Below are 22618 nucleotides of genomic sequence, written 5' to 3' on the forward strand. Positions count from 1 at the left end.
TATATTCCTCCAATAAAGAGTGCAGCATTTTTTCAAAATTTCTGTGCATTTACCGAAATCCATGTTTAATGATTGTAGAGATTTACTAACGACATTAACTTGAAAAGTCATACCAAACAACCAACGAAACTATGAAACTGAAATGTTTTAACTGTTCAGCTAGAGTAGAAGCCTTGTGAGAGACTTGAACATTAGTTTTTTGATTTTCAATAGCCAAAGTAATTAAAGCATCATGGATGGCACTAATTTGATTACGGACTGCTTTAATACTGTTTATTCTTGCTTCCCAACGTGTGTAATTTAGCTTTTTAATGGTATATATTCCTAAGTGATTGGTTAGAATTTTTCAACGATGAACAGAAGCAGAAAACAATGTAAACAACCTCAAAAGTACTCCAAATAAAGTGACTGATTTTACAGAAGACTTAGTGGTATCACATAGTACGAAATTGTAGCTATGACCGGCACACGGTACATAAACAGCTAAGGGAATTATTTCCAAAATCTTTCTCTGACCCCCAATATTCTTTCCTTTCATGTTCGCCCCGTTGTCATAACCCTGACCCCTACAATTGTTCTTTTCCAAATAGGGCTGTAAATCCTGGCTCGTGTTCGTGAATGGCTCGGTGATCGGCTCGACAAGAGCTCGTTCATGTTCGGCTCGAATGGTAAACAACCCGGGCTTGAACAAAAAATTAGGCTCGTTTATTAAACGAGCCGAGCTTGAACATCATAGGCTCGTTCATATAGGCTCGATTAAAGCTCAAATATATATATATATATAAATATATATATATAAATATATATATATATATATATATATATATATATATATTTATTTATTTATTTACATTATAATTATATATATATAATAAATAAACTTGTAATATTATATATATTAGTATATAATAAAAATATAGTGTTAGTGTAATTATATGAGATATGACCCATATAACTCTTATTACACTAAATAATTGATTAATATAAACAATTTAATTACGTGAGGCTGCTATTGACTATTGTCATTTGCTAACAGGCCCAATATGTTTTAGACCATTTTTAATGGATTTAGGAGTGTACAAATTATGCAAAACAGAAAAGTAAATATATAAAACTTTTTTTTCAAACTGTTTTCACAATGATTTTGTTAAAGGAGCCATTTTTTAACTTGTGAGGTACTTTTTCAAGTTGCACAACTAAATGTTTTGTGATAATGTATTGAATGTTTGTTTATTTACTCTGCTATTTAATCAGGTAAAGTCGTGAATTATTGTTTTTGTTAAAAACTTGTATTTAATAAATCTAGAGCTATAAATTAGTGCTCAACAGACTTTTTTTTAATAGGAATTATTATGTTTGTGAGAGTTTACATTATGTTTGAACTTTGAACATTAAGTTTGAATATTGAACTACAGTCTATTAAACATGCAAATAAACAACATAATGAAATAAGTTCCCACAAATCTAATAGTTCAAAATAAAAGTTAAATCTAATCTATTAGATTCAACTTTTATTTTGAACTATTAGATTTGTGGGAACTTATTTCATTAGGTTATTTATTTGCATGTTTAATAGACTGTAGGACTGTTTATGTTGTTTGGACTTGCATTATTTACAGACGAGCCTTTAACGAACAATTTTTTTTTACTAAACGAGCTTTAAACTAACAGGTTACAATAATTATTTCGAGTTTTAAACCAGTCGAGCTCGAGCAACATGTAAAACCAGCCGAGCCCAAACAATACTAATCCTTAACGAGCCGAGCTCGAACAAAGAATCTCATGTTTGAAACGAGCTCGAGCCGAGCCTGAACACTCTTAACATGTAAACGAGCCAAGCCGAGCCCTGGCAAGCTTGGCTCGTTTGGCTCGATTTACAGGCCTAATTCCAGACCGTATTTATTTAAAACATCTATAATAACTTTAGTGAGTTTTCACCAGTCGACTCATTGACCGACAAAAATTCTATGAAATGTTCTTTAACTGATATTTTATCGTCATTTGATAATAAATCAACAAATCGTACTGTCAGTGAAAGTTGCTCTAAATGAGTAATGTCCTAAGTAAAGTCAGCTATAATGGAATAATATTTTGATTTCTTTGCGCGCGATATAATTTCTGACTTCGCTTTTGTACCTATCAGCTCTATTAGTTCATTTTGTATATCTTTTCCGCAGTAGTGGTCTGAGACATCACCCTTCGTAGCTAACCGCAAGTGCTCCTGCATAACTGGATCAAATTTAGCTAAAAGTTGTACTAAACCCAAGGACTTTCAATTATTAGACGTATATAGTTTGTCGGAGGTACTTCTGAGCGCCGTATTGTTTTCAGCTAAATAAAGTGTAATATGCATCAATCTAGACAAAACATTATTCCATCTTGTTGTTTCTTTTCTAATCAAATATTACTCTGGGCAGTCTATTGTTTTCCCTGTTTTTAATCGAAGTTCAGTATCGATCCATGAAAGGTAAAACTTCATATGAAAAGTGCTATTTTCATGAATTTTTAACATTTCTGACAAGTGCTTCCAGTTGTTATATCCTTTAGATACTAATCTAAACGTTGATTTACTATCAAATAGCCAGCAACAAAAACAATAAACTCGATCCTTAGAGACGGAATATATTAACCAACGACGCTGAATTGTTTCGTTGTTTGCAAGTTTTTTTGTGAAATGATAATTCGAGAAATGCCGACCTGTATCATTCTTTGGATAATTATCAATGTGAGTTTGTACTTGGCAGTTAGATATTATATGATCAATAACTTTGCTATTTCGAATAGGTGGCCATATGGCTGGATCCGATATATTCATAAAAACAATGCTTTAGTCATCTGGAATGTGTATGCACATCGCCAACGGAGTTTGTTGCACATCGCCATCGCAAGTAGATATTGTAGTTTTAGCACAACTTATCTCGTCACTTCGAGAAACTTCGTCTACAATATCTTCAATAACTATCTGATCTACTGATGCATTCGTTGCTATTCCACATGTAGATGTCACATTCAGGTCTTGATTTTTTGTTGTGATGTATTTCTCTATATTTATAAACTTTTTTGTTTTTTGAAATTCTTTTTCTTTTTCTACCTTCCGTTTTCTATATTCTGACCCAGATGGTTTTCTTTTGATAAGATCAACGTATTCAGACGTTTTGCAATAAATTAAGTATATCTCTGTAAATCCAAATATATTTAAACATGAATTACCACAATAAAACTTTGTTATAACGCTATTTGAGCAAGAGAATTTTTTAATAGCGTAATTGTAGCTCAATACTTATTGGTTAATGACCCCTATTAGTTTTAAAAACTCGACACCGATTAGTTAATTACTAATTTAATGTTTTTTAGTTTAACTCGTAAAATTTATTTACGTCTTTGTAGAGTTTTCTTGACGTTTTTTTTTATATAGTTTAGTTTTAACAAGTATAAATAACTACTCTTCGGTGCCTAATAGAAGGAGAGGGGGGGGGTTTGGAATTAGCGGGGGGTTGGAAATATCACTAAAACTTAACAAGCAGGAAGGCTGGAATAAGCGGGGGGGGGGGGAAGGGTTGGAAAATTTCTTTTTTAATGAATAATGACGTAACGATAGAACGAAGAAAATAGAACGTTCTTTTTTTAAAAACAAAGTTTTTTGAATGAATGATAATACGTAACGTAAGTAAGTAGTGAAAAAGAAAATTTTTATAAAAAATTGTCTTGTCTTGGATGGAATTTTTTCTAAATTTTAATAGCCGGGTGGGTTGGAATAAGAATGTCCTGGGTGGAAAATTTGTGAAAAATTAATTAGCGGGGAGGGGGGACGTCTATTAGGCACCAAAGAGTACTTACAACTACGTAACTTTTTTTTTCGTTCGTAGACAATAATAAAAGTACTTTTAAATAATTAAAATGAGATCCAATCTCGACCAATATAATGATTTTGCGCTAAATTTAGCCCCTTTATATTCGGCGCCCTGGGCCATCGCCCAACCAAGCCCTACCCTAACGCCGACACTGTATATATATATATATATATATATATATATATATATATATATATATATATATATATATATATATATATATATATATATATATATATATATATATATATACATATATATATATATATATATATATATATATATATATATATATATATATATGTATATATATATATATATATTTATATATATATATATTTATATATAATATATATATACATATATATATATATATATATATATATATATATATATATATATATATATAGATAAAAATATATATCAGGCCTTGTTAAGCAGCTCGCATTTTGCCAGCGAAAAGGCGATTTGCCTACGTGTTCAGCAGTTTTGCGTTACGCAAAAACTTTTAGCTTTTATCTTTTATTTAAATTATCTTTTGATATCGCTAATGTGACGTTTATTCAGAAGAAATAAAGTCGTAAGTAAAAGCGTTTAACCGCAATTGTAAAATAATAAATTTTTTGTTGAAGAAAGTTGTGATAAATTGTGATAAATTTAAATAAAATTGTGATAAATTTAAATAAAAAATGTGATAAATTTAAACGCTTCAAACTATTTTTCTATATCTTTCTAAAACTCTTTTAAACAATTATTTTTTGAAAGATTTTTTTCAAGTTACTTCAAATTATGAATACATTTAAAATATTTGTAACTAGTTACTTAGAACAAGTGGAACATTTTATATAAATATAAAAGAATATAAAATAACTATATTTACTTTTGTTTTTTTATTAAATCTTTTAAATAAAGATTTTATTTTTTCAAAGATTTCTTTTCTTTTTTTTTTCTGTTACGATAGGCATAAAAAAGTTCAAATCTTTTATAATAATTTTTTCATTTGTTACGTGAAATGCTTAATAATAAAGTTATTAATTGCTTTTAATCCTCAAATTAAATTTGAATTAAATTGCTAATTGGCAATATATTATTTTTAAATTGCAGAAATTGCACATTTTATTTAAATAATCAAAGAATATTACACTCTATTTTTTTTTAATAATATAAATTTTTTACCATGATTTTTTTTTTTAATATATATATATATTTAAAAAAAAACAGTTGTCTTGATTTTATAAATCAAGACAACTTTAATCAACCTTTTTTTTTTAACTTTAAATGATTAAAAATTATTTTAAACAAACTACGATATTTTTTTTAACAATTTTATTTTTTGAGATTTTTGGAAAATATAAATGTTTATACAATTTAAAAATATTATATAGTACACTTTTTAATAATTTAAATAAAGTTTGTTTATTTATACAACAATCGTTAGAATTAATTTACTATTTAATGTAAAAGCGTTTTGATTAACGTTAATGACACTTTTCAAAAGATAAGTGGTAAAGTAATTTTAATTCAAATTCAATTAAAAACAAGTAACTTTTCGCTTTGAGTTTTTTGAGTTTTATTTTAGTGCTTATATATTTTCTTTTTAATAAGAAATTGTTTATTTTTTTCTTTAAGTTTGTTTTTTTTTAAAAAAAAATTTTTAGATGAAGTTTAGCTAGCATTTCCTTTTTCAATGCATTTCTAAAATGTTTAAATCCTGGAAACATCTAAAAAGTTGTGGTCAAGTTGTCAAAAAAAAAAAATCCTTGTGTGCTCAGCAATAGCAATCGATCGCACGCTAATCCTGTCTAAGTCTGAGTACTTTAATTCTTGTTTTTAAAAAACTTTGTTTTTGAATCTGGGGTACCCATGTAGTAGCATAAAGTTGAAATTTTTCAAGTGCACTAATATCACTTTTAAGGCATGGGCACCATGCTCGTATCTCAAAATTCAAGATGGGGTCTTAAATGTTACTTATAGTATCTTGTTGATGTAATGAAATATTTTTTTCAGCAATCCAAGCATTGATTAAGCTTTTAATGTATGATTGGTTCATTATATACAATTGACTTTTCCATTTAAAATTTGATGACATTTTATTTCCAAGTTCTTTTTTGATATTAAAGATTGCTATTATCTTGCCACCTATTTTATAAATTTTGTGATTTATTATTTTAATGTTGCATGATATGATATTTTTCACTTATAAATTTGAAATTTTTCACTTATACATTTGCAAAAAGCTTTGAGTGTTCTAAAATTTCTAATAAATCGTTGATATATAAAATGAATAAGATAACACTACTTGTTATCATTTCCCAGTTAATGCTTGTATCACTCTTTGGTATTGATTAGTTGAAAAGTTGCTAATCCAGTTGCATATGGCATTTGATATTCCAAATAACATCAGTTTGATTAATAATCAAAAAAAAATTTTCATGAAGGTACAGGGTACCTCATGAACGATTATTAATCAATGGTACAAAGACTTTGGTAAAGTTGAGATAACAAATATGTACTGGATTATTTTACGCTAGTGATTTACTCAAATGATCTCTTCTTTCAATTAGATTTTTTAACAATGTATATATATGTGTGTATATATATATATATATATATATATATATATATATATATATATATATATATATATATATATATATATATATATATATATATATATATATATATATATATATATTTATATATATATATATATATATATATATATATATATATATATATATAAACATATGATATACTTTTTTTTTTTAGTATACGGCCGCTTTTGATGGATTCTATATCAATTTTGATGCAACGTACACTTTAAGATTTAGAAAATGAACTTCCTTTAGCTTATCAACGAGTATGTTTCATTCTAAGTTAATTACTTGATCTATTTCTTAGCTTAACTGTTTTCAACTTAATAAAAGTTTTCTATATATTTTATTTATGTAAGTAAAGTATTTTTGGAAATATGATCATGTGCTTGAGATCTTAATTGATGGTAAAAATTATTTAAAAAAAAAAAACAAGTTTGTTTTTGCGTCATATTATTATACATGTATATATATATACGCCCCTATCTTATACATCGGTGCCGGTCTTAAAGAGAATACATTATGAACACAACATGGCGCTACGAGTATGTAAATAAACGTGCAAAAATAAAGTTTTATAGTATTTTCTAATTATCTTGTTTAATCTTGAGAATCTATTTATAAAAAACGGCAGAAAGTGGTAAAGTTGGTGTTTCTCCTCCAATGTTAGATTTAGTTGTAGATAGGTATGCTGCATTTTGCTCCTGGATTGAGGTATACTGCATTTTGCTCCTGGATTGATAAACGGCTGGATTATGTTTTGTTGTCGGATTTAGAGAAAAAAATACTTGCGTTTCAAGCTGCTATGTTAAGGTATATGTTTTCTTTAGAAACTCGAAACATTTACGAATCATTAAATCTAACCGAAAATGAAAAAACAGATCCACCTATTATATTGGAGAAAATGGAAGTGTTTGCCAAAGGTATTATTAATGAGACTTTAGAAAGACATAAATATTTTAAACGTTGTCAAGAAGATGGTGAATGCTTTGATGATTTCTTAACCGAAGTTAAATTATTAAGTAAAAATTGCAATTTTTGTAATACTGAAGATTGTTTTGGCAGTTTATTAAGAGATAAAATTGTATATGGAATACGGTGAGACAAAGTACGTAAAAAATTACTTTCTGAAAAGACTTTGACACTAAATAAAGCAGTAGAAATTTGTTGTTCTTTAGAAAAAGCACGAGATGGTTTATCTGAGTTGCGAAATAATAAAAGTGAAAGTGTAGGTCGTATTAGAAAACAATTATACAGTAAAAATAAATTTAATTCACCCACACAGAATAGTGATAATAGAGATTTTAAATTTAGTTCATTGGTATGTAGGGGAGATGTGGGCGCATTGATCGCCGGGGCAGTATGATCTTTTGGCTTTTACTCGTTCATTTTTGCCTTACTAGAAGTGAGGTTGCAATTTAATTAACCATTATGCTTCCCTAACTGATTATTCGTAATATTTTTTCATAAGGTTATCAGCGTCAAAAAAAATAAAGAAAATTTTGTTTTTCGTCATAAAAAGTGATTTTTTTAAATCGTACTATAATTCAAATATATTTTTATTTAGATGTCTGTACGGGTTAACAACAATTTTATTTTAAATTTGTAAGTGTTAGGTGTATAATATAATATATAATTTTTATTTGGCTGCAATTTATACAGTAGATATTGCTATCAATACGTTACCTATACCTATTGGGGTACATTGATCTTTGACTATGCGGGGCCCATTGATCGGAGGATCAAAGTGCCCCATAGAAGACGAAGTGCCCCATGTTTTTGTTTATAAGCAATACAGTTAAACGAATGGAATTGTAATTAATATTTAAAAAAAAACTATATATAAACAAACAATAGCTTTTAGCATTTAATTTTTTAAATCTACTTATGTTATAAGCTAGTAATAATAATAATATTATTTTATAATATCAAAAGAATAATATTTAACATAATAATTAAAAAATATTTAACATAATACTATTATGTTAAATATTAGCATTTATTAAAAACATATGTTTTTATTGATATATTTTTTTACAGATCTTAAAATGGTTAGAAATAGAATTAAAAAAACAAATAAAGTTGCTATACCAAGTGAAACAATGAAAGTAGCTGTTAATAAAGTTTTAGAAGGAACACAACTGAATGTTGTAGCACGTCAGTTTAACATAGATAGAATGACTTTAAAAAGATATTGTCGTAAAAAGAGGCTTAATCCAAATGAAGCTTTCAAGCCTAACTACAACAATAGACAAGTTTTTACAGCAGAAGATGAAAAAAGTTTATCAAGTTATTTACTAATTGCATCAAAAATGAACTATGGCCTTTCAACTAGGTCAACGCGATTATTGGCATATGAATTTGCTTTAAAAAACAATAAGATATGCCCATCATCATGGATCAAAAATAAAATTGCAGGCATTGATTGGTTGCAAGGTTTTATGAAAAGACAACCAGAGTTGTCTCTACGAACACCTGAAGCAACGAGCTTCGCTCGATCAACAGCTTTTAACAAACACACTGTAAGAGAGTTTTTTCAAAATCTTAAAACGGTAAGAAATCGATATAAATATAATCCTAACTGTATATATAATGTTGATGAAACTGGTTTAACAACCGTTCAAAAGCCGGTAAAGGTTTTAGCTGGTAGAGGAAGCAAACAAGTTGGAAGAATCACATCTGCAGAACGAGGAACATTGGTAACTGCATGTTGTGCCTCTAATGCTATTGGAAATTCCATTCCTCCATTATTTATTTTTCCTAGGGTAAAGTTTCATGATTACATGATTAAGGAAGGACCTCCTGGATGTGTGGGATTTGCAAATCCTTCTGGTTGGATGAACTCAGAAATTTTCATAGAATGGATTAAACATTTTGTTAAATATTCAAACTGTTCTCAGGAATCTCCAGTTTTGTTACTTCTCGACAGTCATGAAAGTCATATTTCTGCTAAAGGCTTGGAGCTTGCAATTCAACACGGAATTACAATGATAAGTTTTCCTCCCCATTGCAGCCATAAATTGCAGCCATTAGATAGAACTGTTTTTGGACCATTGAAAAGGTTTTACAATTCTGCATGTGATAATTGGATGGTTTCAAACCCAAGACCAATGACCATTTATGATATTGTTTCAATAGTTCGAGAACCGTATACAAAAGCTTTCTCACCATCTAATATACAGAGAGGATTTAGAGTAGCTGGCATTGAGCCATTCAATTCTGAAATTTTCAAAGATGACGAATATTTACCATCATCAGTTACAGATAGAGCTGCTCCAGATACAGTTACTATCACTCCTGTCAACAACATGGAATCTGAAATGATACCAGCACATGTTAATCACATAGAGTCTGAAATAACTATAGTAAATATTGAAACAAGTATTTTAAACAAAGTGTCAACAAGTGTTGCTTCTATAATCTCACCTGAGGTTTTAAAACCTTACCCAAAAGCATCTGCCAGAAAAAAAAATGTTAAAAGTAGGCAGTTAAAAACAAGGATCTTGACTGATACTCCTGTCAGAAATGAAATTCGTTTGTCAAAAAAAAAGAAAATTTTGAAGCAAATTAAAAATCAACAAAAAGTCTTCACAAAAGATAAGAAAGAAACTAAGAATTACTTGCTTAGGAATAAAAAAAAAATGTAAACCAAAAGCTGCTTAACAACTTGACTTTCACAAATGATGAAATATTCTTAATCAAAATATTGTACTTTTAACAAGTTTTGTAAACTTAAAAGTTGTATTCTTATTTCAGTCTTTATATTTCAGTTCTTATAAACTTCAAGTTGTTGTAAAGTTTTAAACGTATATAAAGCGGGTAGCTTATAGCTGCGGTGATTTATACATTTTTTAATTAAAAATTAGACTAGTGGGTTTAACTGCTATATTTAAAAAATAATTAAAAAATTTAGATGTATTATATGTGATACAATATTACCCTTTGACTAAATTATTTACAAGATTTAGTTATAGAAGTGTTAAACGTTTAGATAATATTACGCATATAAGATCAATGTGCCCCAAGTCGGAGATCATAGTACCCCATAGTTTGGGGTACATTGATCTTTTGAGAGGGTTGTTTAGAAGTTAAAATTATTCATGTTTATCATTTTTTTTAAATCAAAATATTTATATATTCCAAAAGCCAGATAGTTCTACATGTGTTTCGTAGTTAATAAGTTTTTACATCTCTTTCAGGTTCTGCGCAATTTTCAAAACACTGCTACGGCGATCAATGCGCCTCCATCTCCCCTAAATTCTGTTTAAAAAAGCATCCATTTATTCGTGGATAATGTCCAGCATGGGTAAAAAGTGCAGAGGCTGTAGCATTATGAATCACTTTTCAAATATTTCAGTTTGCCTAAAAGCAAAACCAAATATTCCTGAGAGAGATGTTGATCAACAGAACAATAGTAAAAATTCATCAACTATGCAGCATCTAGGTGCGTTGTTTTTAAGAAGAGTTGGAGCAGATTGTGTAAACAGACCTTGGGAAGTTTAATTAAAAGTAAAATATGGAAAACAACATTTAAAATTGACACAGGCGCTGAAATCACAAATATAGGAACTAAACATTTAAAAAAGTTTGGAATTAAAATTGAACATTTATACACTACTAATAAACGACTAATTGGTCCTGATTATAAGCAACTCAATTGTCTTCGATATTTTAAAAAATCATTCTCTATAAACGGTCAGAACAGTAAACTAATTACTATATATGTTTGTCAAAATGTGCAAACTGCTTTATTAGGAAGACCTGCCTCACAAAAGTTTAACCTAGTTAAAGTAGATATTCCTAAACGATTCATGTGTGCTATGATTTCAAAATCAAAAAGTAACATTGTAGAACAGTTTCCTTCAGTATTCAAAGGGTTAGGAACTATTAAAGGTGACCCTGTACATATAACAACACAAGAAAATACAACACCATACCACATTGGAGTGCCACGACGAGTAGCGTTCCCACTACTAGAACCGTTGAAGCTAGAGCTAGAGCATATGAAAGAGATGGGTGTTATCAAAATAGTAGATCAACCTACAGATTAGTGTCATTCAATAGTAATTGTGAAAAAACCAAATGAACTACTTCGTATCTGTATTGATTTAACACAATTAAACAAAGACACCAAGCGTGAATTCTATGAACTGCCAAGTGTAGACGATTCATTGGCCCAACTTGGAAACAGATGTAAATATATGGCAAAATTAGAACCTTACTCAGGATATTAGCAGTTACTAATGGATATTGAAAGTCAGTTAAAATGTACATTTACGACACCTTTTGGGCGATTCTGCCCAACGAGGGGTCCATTTGGATTAACGTCACTCCCTGAACTTTTTAGTAAAAAAATGGATAAAGTTATTGTTGGTCTAAAAGGAGTGGTTAAAAGTATGGATGATTTTTTAGATTTTGGAAATACAGAAATGGAATATAACGAAAACCTTGTAGCATTGGTAAATAGATTTGCTGAAAATGGAGTTACCCTTAATGTAGAGAAATGTTTATTTGATCAAACAGAAGTGGAGTTTTTAGGTCATAAAATTTCAGCAGAAGGAGTAAAACCATTGATCAAAAAAGTTGAAGCAATAAAAAATTATCCAAAACCAACAAATATCACGTCTTTACGTAGTTTTCTTGCCATGGCCTAGCAATTAGCAAAATTCAATCCATCGCTTGCTAAAGTAACAAAACCCTTGCAAGATCTTTTGAGTTCAAGATCAGCATGGTTTTGGACTGAAAATAACACTAGAAAATAGTTTAACCAATCCACCCAATTTGGCACACTACGATGTTAAAAAACCTGTAAAAGTAAGAGCAGATGGAAGTTTATTAAATGGACTTAGCGTAATAGTTTACCAGAATCATAATGGCGTATACAAACTAATTGATTGTGCATCTAAATTTCTTACGACAACTGAAAAAAATTATTATCCAATCGACATGGAAATGTTAGCAGTAACATGGTGTAAGCAGTGCACGCGCATGTTAAAATATTTGTATGGTTTGCCAAATTTTATATTAGAAACAGATCACAAACCATTAATTCCAATATTAAATTATCGCTCACTTATTGATATGTCTCCAAGAATTCAACGTTTAAGAATGAAGTTATTAAGATTTTCATTTACTGCAGAACATGTTGCAGGCAAATCTATTACTGATGCATATGCAATGTCTCGTGCACCTGTATCTAATCCTACAAAAGAAGATGAGATTGCAGAAAATGATCTTAATGTGTATGTAAATTCAATAATAAAAAGTATGCCTGCTACAGAGAGTCGTTTAGAAGAAATTAAGCAAAAAACTGCAGAAGATGAACTTTTTTAAACCAATTGCAAGAAAGTATCATTTCTGGATGGCCAAATTCCAAAAACTACTGTCCGGCGAATCTCCAACCTTATTGGGATATTAAAGATGAAATAGTTAAAATTGATGGACTCTTATTGTATCAAAATAGAATAATAATCCCAGTTAGTATGCGAAAAGAAATTCTTTCAAAACTGCATGAAGGTCACTTGGGAATGGAGAAATGCAAACGTCGTGCACGTCAGAGTGTGTTTTGGCCAGGTTTAAATAATCAAATTGAACTGTTAATTTGAAAATGTGAGGCATGTATGAAGTATCTCCCATCAAAGCCGAAAGAACCTCTACTAATTCCTGATGTCCCAACACGACCATGGCAAAAACTTGGAACTGATTTGTTTCAGTGGGCTAATAAAAACTATTTAATTATTGTCGATTTTTATAGCTTGTGGACTGAGGTGTTTCTGCTTTCAAGTACTGGATCAGCAAATGTGATACAAGCATGCAAAGAATATTTTCTAGAAATGGTATCCCTGAGGAGTTGGTGTCAGATAATGGTACACAATATAGTTCGAAAGTGTTTCGTCAATTCTCTCAACAATGGCAATTAGCAGAGGCAACTGTAAAATCAGTAAAACTGTTGATAAAGAAATGCTATATGTCAAATGAGGACATTTATAAAGGTATCTTAATTTTACGTAATACTCCAATAAAATGTGATTTATCTACAGCGGAACTATTACATGGGTGTCAACTGAGAGATAACTTACCCAGGTTTCAATCTCGAAATAAAGAACAGGCAAAGTTTGCAAGAGATATAGTCAAAGAGAGAGTTCAATCTAAAAAATACTATGATAAAAATATTGGTGTTTTTGAACCATACGTCTATAGACAAGGCCAAACTGTTGCAATTCAAAACGAAGTAACTCGTGAATGGAGTCTTAGAGGTAAAATAATGAAATGCGTTGCCCCTAGATCATATGAAGTAAAATTAAATCACAATGGACATATCCTTCGTCGAAATCAGATTCAACTTAGAAAAGTTACGCTATATCTGCTCTATGCCTGACTCGGGATAACGTGGCTATAATGCACAGAGGACAAACTACTCTTTCGTTTGAAGAATGCAATAGTGGTACAGCGTCATTGGAATGGGAGAGCGAGAATAATAAAATAATTAAAGAGAACAATTTAGTTGAAAATACAAAAGAAGATCAAACAATTCGATTATCAAGTCGTGGACGAAGAATAAAGAATAAAATACCACTCGAATATGAAGATTTATGAGTTAATTTGATTTCTTGACATTTATATATATAGTTTGTTTATTAGGAACATGTGTCATATTATTATAGATGTATATATATATATATATATATATATATATATATATATATATATATATATATATATATATATATATATATATATATATATATATATATATATATATATATATATATATATATATATATATATATATATATATATATACGGCCCTATGTTATATTATCGGTGCCGGTCTTAAAGAGAATATATTATGAACAGGTTGAAACATATTTCCATAGAGTGAGGTTAGGTGACGTAATGTTTAAATTTTGCGGAATAATTAAATATTGAATATGCAAAAAACATTGTTAAATTACTTTTGCGAATGTTAATTATGCGCGATATATTTATCAAATATATAACATAAGATGTCTTATTTTTTTAAATAAATTATAATTTAAATTAGAGCTAGTTTTAATGGTGGAGTTTTTTCAAGATGCTGTTCAAACGCACTTCATTTGCTTTTTCAATTTTTTACTTATTTTTATTTAGTTATAACGAGAAAAACTTTTAAATTTTACAAATTTTCATATACTATAATATAGTATATTTTTATACTATATTTTATATACTATAACAGTATATTTCATATACAATATGCATATAGTCTATATACATATAGTATATGTAAATTTGTATTGTATGTCATAATATATGTACACATTTACAAATATAAAAAAAATAAAAAGAGTTTTTAAAAAAATTTAAAAGTTTAATACTTTATTTTTGTATATACGAATATAAAAAAGCTATTTACATATACTATCATATAACTAATATAAACATTGTTATTTCATTCATTTAATTATAAAGTCAATTCTATTGTAAAATTAAATCATTGTAGTGTCAAAGTTGTTGCTCTTAAATACTTTTAAGGACACTGTGCAGAATTAAGGTATATATAATAAACTATTAACCTATAGGTTAGTAGTTTATTATATAGTGCTTCCAGAAAGTATTAGCGCACTCATATTTTTTTTACCTAAGTTAACTTCAAATGAGTGTAATTCGAAAACAATAAAAAGCTGATTGATAATTTTTTATTAACTTATAAAACAAAGCAGAAATACTCATTGTCAAATATATATAAGATATTTCTTTATTATTATCTTGAATTTAATTAGAATACAATAAGAGTGATAAAAACAATATTAAAAAAGTGTGCAAAAGTATGAGCGCACTTATGGTTTTTCAAAGATTTTAAGAAATTTTAATATTTTATGCGACCACCATTGTTTTTAAGGCATACCAAGACTCTACGCGGCATAGAATCTATAAGTTTTCTGAATAATTCTTGTGGCACGGTATTCCACAACTCTTGCATTTGTATTTTGAGCTGCACCTAGTTAGCGGGCTTGCTTTTTTGTAATTTGCAGTCCATCCAACTCCAAAGATTCTCAATAGGATTTAAATCAGGTGAGTGAGCGGGCCAAGGCATTAGATTCAACCGTTTTTCTTCCATGTATTGCTTCAATGAGCGTGCTGTGTGGCAAGAAGCGTTCTCTTGTTGAAATTGCCAGGTGGAGTCAGCCTTGAAAACGTCCATTGATGGCTTTAAATAATCTTCTAATATCTCTCTATATCAAAGTTGATTAAGGCGATCAGTGTAAAGATGCACCAGTCCATTGCTAAATCCAGCAATGCAGCCCCAAATGCCAATTGAACCTCCTCCTCCTTGAGCTCTTGACATGATGAAACGAGGATTATATTTTTCGTTTTTTATCACCTCACGACAACCCTTTTCTTGCAAATAATAAGTTCAAAATATGACTCGTCCGAGAAAATTACTTTTCTCCATTGCTCTACAGTCCACGCAGCTTTCTCTTTGCACCATTTTCTTCACTTGAGACGGTATTAGATACTTAATAGTGGCTTCTTTATTGCAAGGTACACACTAAAAACAAAAGGTAGAAATTTCTACCTTAGGGTAGGATATGTGATATACCCTTAGTAAGGTATAATTTTCTACCTTTTAAGGTAGAAAATTATATTAAAAATAATTATTTGTCATACAATTTTCTAACTTAAAGGTATAACTTTCTACCTTATGAGGTAGAAAATTATACCTTACCAAGGGTATATCACATATCCTACCTTAACTAAAAATTTCTACCTTTACTTTTTAGTGTGTATGAATTGAAATGTTTTTTCTTCATAAGCTTGCTAACTATTGATCGGCTAACTTGATGTGCACCCAACGCTGTATTCAGGTCTGAGGCGATTTCGACTATGCTCATGTTTGGGTTGTGTCTAGCGACGTAATTGCTTTATTTTCGTCCCTTTCTGACATTTTTTGGGACAACCAGATCGATTTTTGTCTTTTGCTGTTCCAAACTCATTGTAGTTTTTGAGCGTTGTTCTAACGCTGCATTCACTGATTTCAAGTTGACGTCCGATTTCTCGATTGCTGAGACTTTGTTTTTCCAGGCCAACAACTTGCCACTTTCTTTCAATTGATATGCTCTTTAAACCCATATTTTTGTTGTTGCAATTTTAAAATTTTAACTAACTGTATTCAAATGATATTTTCGCCGCTTCAATTTATTCTTCTTATATTTTTTATTAACTATTATTATCAGCAGAGAGTTTTTAACAAAAATTAATCAAAAAAGTTTTTCTCAAAGGAATTAAACGAGTGTGCTAATACATTTTAAATAAGTGCGCTAATACTTTTGCTCGCTTAATTTCAGACATTTTTCCAAGTAGCCATTAAACTTCTAATTAACTCATAAAAAAACAATCAGGTTGACAATATTTGACCTCATAATTAAATTTAATTGGTTTTACCTTTCATTTAAAAAAAAAACTAGTTCAAAATTAAAGTTTCTTCACAATTTATATTGATTTGAAGTTGTCTATAAAAAAAAAATTACGAGTGCGCTAATACTTTCTGGAAGCACTGTATATACCTTATATATATTATATATACCTATAGGTTAATAGTTTATTATATATACCTTAACTCTGCACAGTGTCCTTAAATTTATTTAAGAGCAACAACTTTGACACTGCAATGATTTAATTTTACAATAGAATTGACTTTATAATTAAATGAATGAAATAACAATGTTTATATTAGTTATATAATAGTATATGTAAATAGCTTTTTTATATTCGTATATACAAAAATAAAGTATTAAACTTTTAAATTTTTTTAAAAACTCTTTTTATTTTTTTTATATTTGTAAATGTGTACATATATTATGACATACAATTTACATATACTATATGTTTATATATATATATATATATATATATATATATATATATATATATATATATATATATATATATATATATATATATATATATATATATATATATATATATATATATATATATATATATATATATATACATATATTAGGCCCAATATATCTATATATACATATATATATATATATATATATATATATATATATATATATATATATATATATATATATATATTCATATATATATATTTATACATATATATATATATATAAATATATATATACACATATATATGAGTGGCCACTAGTAGTAGAAATGTCTTAGAATTTCATTTGGTACTGGAAAAAGTCATGGAATTCCATAATTTTCTATGAAAGTCATGGAAACTTTGTGTAACTTTTTAAAATGATCTTCTTTTTTTCTACTAGTGATATTTTTAAAGAAAAGTTCTACTTTGTCTAGTGTAATACTTTAGGCTGCCTTTTTAAAAAAGATATTATTGCAGTGTAAGCTATTAATGATTATTTTATTTTATTCGAACAGAAAACAATAATGAAAACATTTTCAATTTACGAACAGTCATGAAAGTCAATGATTTTCATTTTTAAATTTGAATGGAAACCCTGATATATATATATATATATATATATATATATATATATATATATATATATATATATATATATATATATATATATATAAATATATATATAAATATATATATATATATACAGTGTCTCAAAAAATTATCCGACCAAACACTTTTTTAAATATTTTTCCTAAAAAAAGTGCTGTATTTTCGTAAATTTAGACTTTTTTGGTAAACTCAAGATTAATAAAAATAAAAGAACATGTTTTGAAATAGATTTTCTTTATTTCAATGTACAATATGAATCACAAAGTTTTCAGTCTTTTAATAAATGAACTTAGGTCGTTTTTTTATTGTCAAAAAAATATTCGACCAAACGCATTATTTGTTCCATAATAAATTATTATATAACAAAACAATTATTTTAATACTTTGTTGGGCCTCCCTTTGCTTGGATTACAGCTTCTAGAAGTATAGGCATTGATTCAACTAAAGATTTTGTTTCTTCTGATTGAATCTTTTCCCAGGCTTCTTCAATTGCCACTTTGAGGTTTTCTTTTTTGGAAAATGACCGATCTCCAATTTTTCGGTCTACAATTTCCCACAAATGTTCAATGGGATTAAGGTCCGGTGATTGTGCAGGCCATTCGAAGACCTCAACATTATTTTCAGCAAACCACTCCTTTGTTTTAGTGGCACAATGCTTGGGATCGTTATCTTGTTGAAATGTAAAACCAGATCCTGGCCGAAGTTTTCGAGCAGATGACTTCAGATTTTGCTTTAATATGAGTTTTGATAGAAACTTAATTATAGAAGGCAAGAAAAATCGCTTCATTTTTGCTCGAAAACTGGCTGAGCAAGCTGAAGAGAATTATGGAATCAAATTATCCCATCAGACAATCAGAAATCGTATCCGAGACCAGGGATTTCAAGGACGACTTGTGCGTAATAAACCATATTCGAGTAAGAAACACATGAAAAGAAGATTGGAGTTTGCTAAGAAGTTCAAAAACATGCCGTTAAGTTTCAGGAAAAAGATCCTGTGGAGCGACGAATCGAAATTCAACTTGAATTCATCTGATGGAGCCCAAAAAGTTTGGAGAAAAGCCGGAGAAGCCTACAAATTAAGCTGCGTGAGAGGAACTGTCAAGTATGGTGGCGGTAACGTGATGGTATGGGGTTCAATGGCTTGGAAGGGTGTTGGAAAACTCCAATTTATTGATACTATAATGGATCAGGTGCAATACAGAAACATATTAAAGCAAAATTTGAAGTCATCTGCTCGAAAACTTCGGCCAGGATCTGATTTTACATTTCAACAAAATAACGATCCCAAGCATTGTGCCACTAAAACAAAGGAGTGGTTTGCTGAAAATAATGTTGAGGTCTTCGAATGGCCTGCACAATCACCGGACCTTAATCCCATTGAACATTTGTGGTAAATTGTAGATCGAAAAATTGGAGATCGGTCATTTTCCAAAAAAGAAAACCTCAAAGTGGCAATTGAAGAGGCCTGGGAAAAGATTCAATCAGAAGAAACAAAATCTTTAGTCGAATCAATGCCTAGACGTCTAGAAGCTGTAATCCAAGCAAAGGGAGGCCCAACAAAGTATTAAAATAATTGTTTTGTTATATAATAATTTATTATGGAACAAATAATGCGTTTGGTCGAATATTTTTTTGACAATAAAAAAACGACCTAAGTTCATTCATTTAAAGACTGAAAACTTTTAAAAACATGTTCTTTTATTTTTATTAATCTTGAGTTTACCAAAAAAGTCTAAATTTACGAAAATACAGCACTTTTTTTAGGAAAAATATTTAAAAAAGTGTTTGGTCGGATAATTTTATGAGACACTGTATATTAGGGTGACATTTTTTTTGCAAAAAAAAAATTTACACTACATCTAGTTCTTTTCTACACTTCTCAGCAATACTAAAACTGTTTTTGTTTTGTTTTAAGAACTAGTATTAGTGCTAGATGTAGAAATTTTAGAATCACCAATAATTCAAATTTTTAGTTAGTTTTATTTAGTTCATTATCAATATATTTTTTACTTCATCATTATGTATCATTTTGAAAAGTATAATGTAATTTAATGTTAAATTTTAATTCAATGAATGGAATAACAATGCGTTGCAAAAATCTCCCATTTCTTTTTACCTCAGAATCAGCCTCTAACTATAGGGTTACTTCTAAGGCATTATCAATATCCAATTAGCAGTAGATCACAACAATTCAAAAGTATTTATGATAATTTTTCTTGTCCAATGGGATCAGATTTTAACATGAAATTCAAAGGAAAAACAATGTATGACATCAAGTTGATGAAATTACGTATTTATTTTATATCTATTAATATTTTTATATTAATAGATATAAATAATGATATTATATATTATTAATATAATTACAATAAAATATATTATAAGGGTTTCACCAACAATTCTTTCTTCGAGTTTAATTCTATATATTTTAACAGATTTACTTATGTGAAGGATGTTTAGCTCAGTATATTATAATAAATTTACTTATAAATATTATACTAGACATGGCCTACTTAAATACACGGCCTTCTATTCTGCTTAAATCGAAAAAAAATAGAAGGCCAGTTGAAAAAATGAATATTCCATTATATGGACTAACTTTCTCAAAATATTTTAAATATTGCGCTATCAATGTTAAGTAAGTATATCTGGAACAGGATAAAAATTTTCGCGTTAGATTAATTGACATCTCTACTAAACTTCAACAACTTAGTATTGTTATTTGTGGCTACTTTTTAATTCATAATTATAATAATGGTTAATAAATGCTGTGTTGTCGGTTGTACCTCCAATTATAATGGTGGTGAATTAATACCAGTCTTTGGTTTTCCAAAAGATGATGACTTGAGAAAGTTATGGGTTAGATTTGTAAATAGAAATTGTTGGACTGTTACTAAATCATCTGTGATCTGCTTTAAACATTTTGATGAAAGTTTAGTATACAAAGGAGCATCAGAAAAACGATTTCGTTTGTTGTATAATTTGAAGTCTGTTCCTACAATATACCCGACCAGCATTGCAACAGCTTCACTTCCAGCTATGTTTATACCAAGAAAATCACCAACTAAAAGAATTTTTCAAGAAGATGAATATCAGAAGTTTTTATCAAATGATATTATTGAAGATCTTAATTCTCTTACAGTTGCTGACTCACCAACAGGATATTCATTTTCCAAATTCGATGATTGTGTCGTGTTCCATAAAATTAATCAAAATGAACTACACATACCTGAAGTTGCTGAATGTATTCGTATTGACGAAAATCTTCATGTCAAACTTTTTTACAAAAATCTTACAGTTTCTTAGCCACCTTGGCTCAGAGTAACCCGTCAATGTATGTTAAAAAGAAAGAGTATGCTGGAAAACTTTGATTCACATTTTAGCATCGAAGAAGAAAAGTTGTCTTCCATTCTTGAAGAACATAAAAGTCACCAAATAAAAAAAAATCAAATTTATTCTTCAAATATGCTTTAATTTGCCTTGATGTTGCGTTACACATCATTGCAAACTTATCATTTACTGCTGAAGGAATTCCCTCTTACATCTATATCACTGTTAGGCAAGCTTAAAGCAGGTGAAATTGATTCTATGAAAGTTTTGAAATTGTTACATGAAAATGGAAGCTTATCAAATGATCTTATAATAATTTTTGATGAAATGTATTTGCAAAAACGTGCAGAATATTCTGGTAGAGATGTAATTGGGATTAGTGAAGAAAATAAATGTTATAGAAGCATTGTTTTTTTCATAGTAGTTGGTTTAAAAGAAAATACCTCTTGTGTCATCAAAGCAATTCCAATTATAAAATTAAACAGTGATTGGTTAAAAACTGAAATTCTCAGCTTGATTCAATCTTTAATAAAATATAGTTTTAATGTTCAAGGTGTTGTTTGTGACAATCATGCTTCAAATGTTTCCTCTTTTACAAAATTGCTTGATGCATATGGTAAAAAACCAGATGATTTGTTTATTAATGTACAATCACAAAAAATTTACCTTTTGTTTGACACAGTGCATCTGATTAAAAACATTTGAAACAACTTACTAAATAAAAAAGGGTTTATTTTTCCAGAATTTCATTTTTAAGCTTTTAAAGATGAAATTCACGTTCAACCAGGAGAAATATCGTGGAAAATATTTCATGATTTATTAGAAAATGACAGCCTGTTGGATGCAAGTTTAAAAAAAGCACCAAAAATAACTAGCAAAGTTTTCCATCCTGGAAACTACAAGCAAAATGTCACTGTTGCTTTAGGTATCTTCCATGAAACTACAGCAGCAGCAATAAAATCATATTTTCCCAACCATTTAGATATTGCATCTTTCCTAACTCTTTTTAATAAATGGTGGACAATTACAAGTTCGAAAAATCATTTTTCTAATAATTGTCTTGGAAATGCTGCTATTATTAATGATAAAAAACCTGAGTTTTTTCGAGCTTTCGCTGAATGGTTAAATAAATGGAAAAACACCAAAATCCCAAATTTTGAGAAATATACATTATCTCCTCAAACATCATCAGCACTACAAAGAACTTTATTATGTCAAACTTCTTTAATAGAAGATCTATTTGAAGATAATTATAAACTTATATTGATATCGTTTTCAAAGTGATCCGTTAGAAAGAAGATTTGGACAATACCGCCAAATGAGTGGTGGCAGGTTTCTTGTCAGTTTGAAAG

The 22618-nt window shown here is 28.8% G+C and overlaps 2 protein-coding genes across 2 annotated transcripts; one reads left to right on the top strand and one right to left on the bottom strand.

Annotated features, from left to right (window-relative positions):
- Positions 1 to 2404: 2404 nt before the first annotated feature.
- LOC136082638 (zinc finger MYM-type protein 5-like) lies at positions 2405 to 2815 on the bottom strand. Its single transcript, XM_065802052.1, has one exon. It carries the CDS (start codon positions 2813 to 2815, stop codon positions 2405 to 2407), a length of 411 nt encoding a protein of 136 aa, XP_065658124.1.
- A 17875-nt stretch (positions 2816 to 20690) lies between these two features.
- LOC136082639 (uncharacterized) lies at positions 20691 to 21242 on the top strand. The gene has a single exon (XM_065802053.1). It carries the CDS (start codon positions 20691 to 20693, stop codon positions 21240 to 21242), a length of 552 nt encoding a protein of 183 aa, XP_065658125.1.
- Positions 21243 to 22618: the final 1376 nt, after the last annotated feature.

The sequence above is a fragment of the Hydra vulgaris genome, chromosome 07, assembly GCF_038396675.1.
Source record: "Hydra vulgaris chromosome 07, alternate assembly HydraT2T_AEP".
Classification (NCBI taxonomy): domain Eukaryota; kingdom Metazoa; phylum Cnidaria; class Hydrozoa; order Anthoathecata; family Hydridae; genus Hydra; species Hydra vulgaris.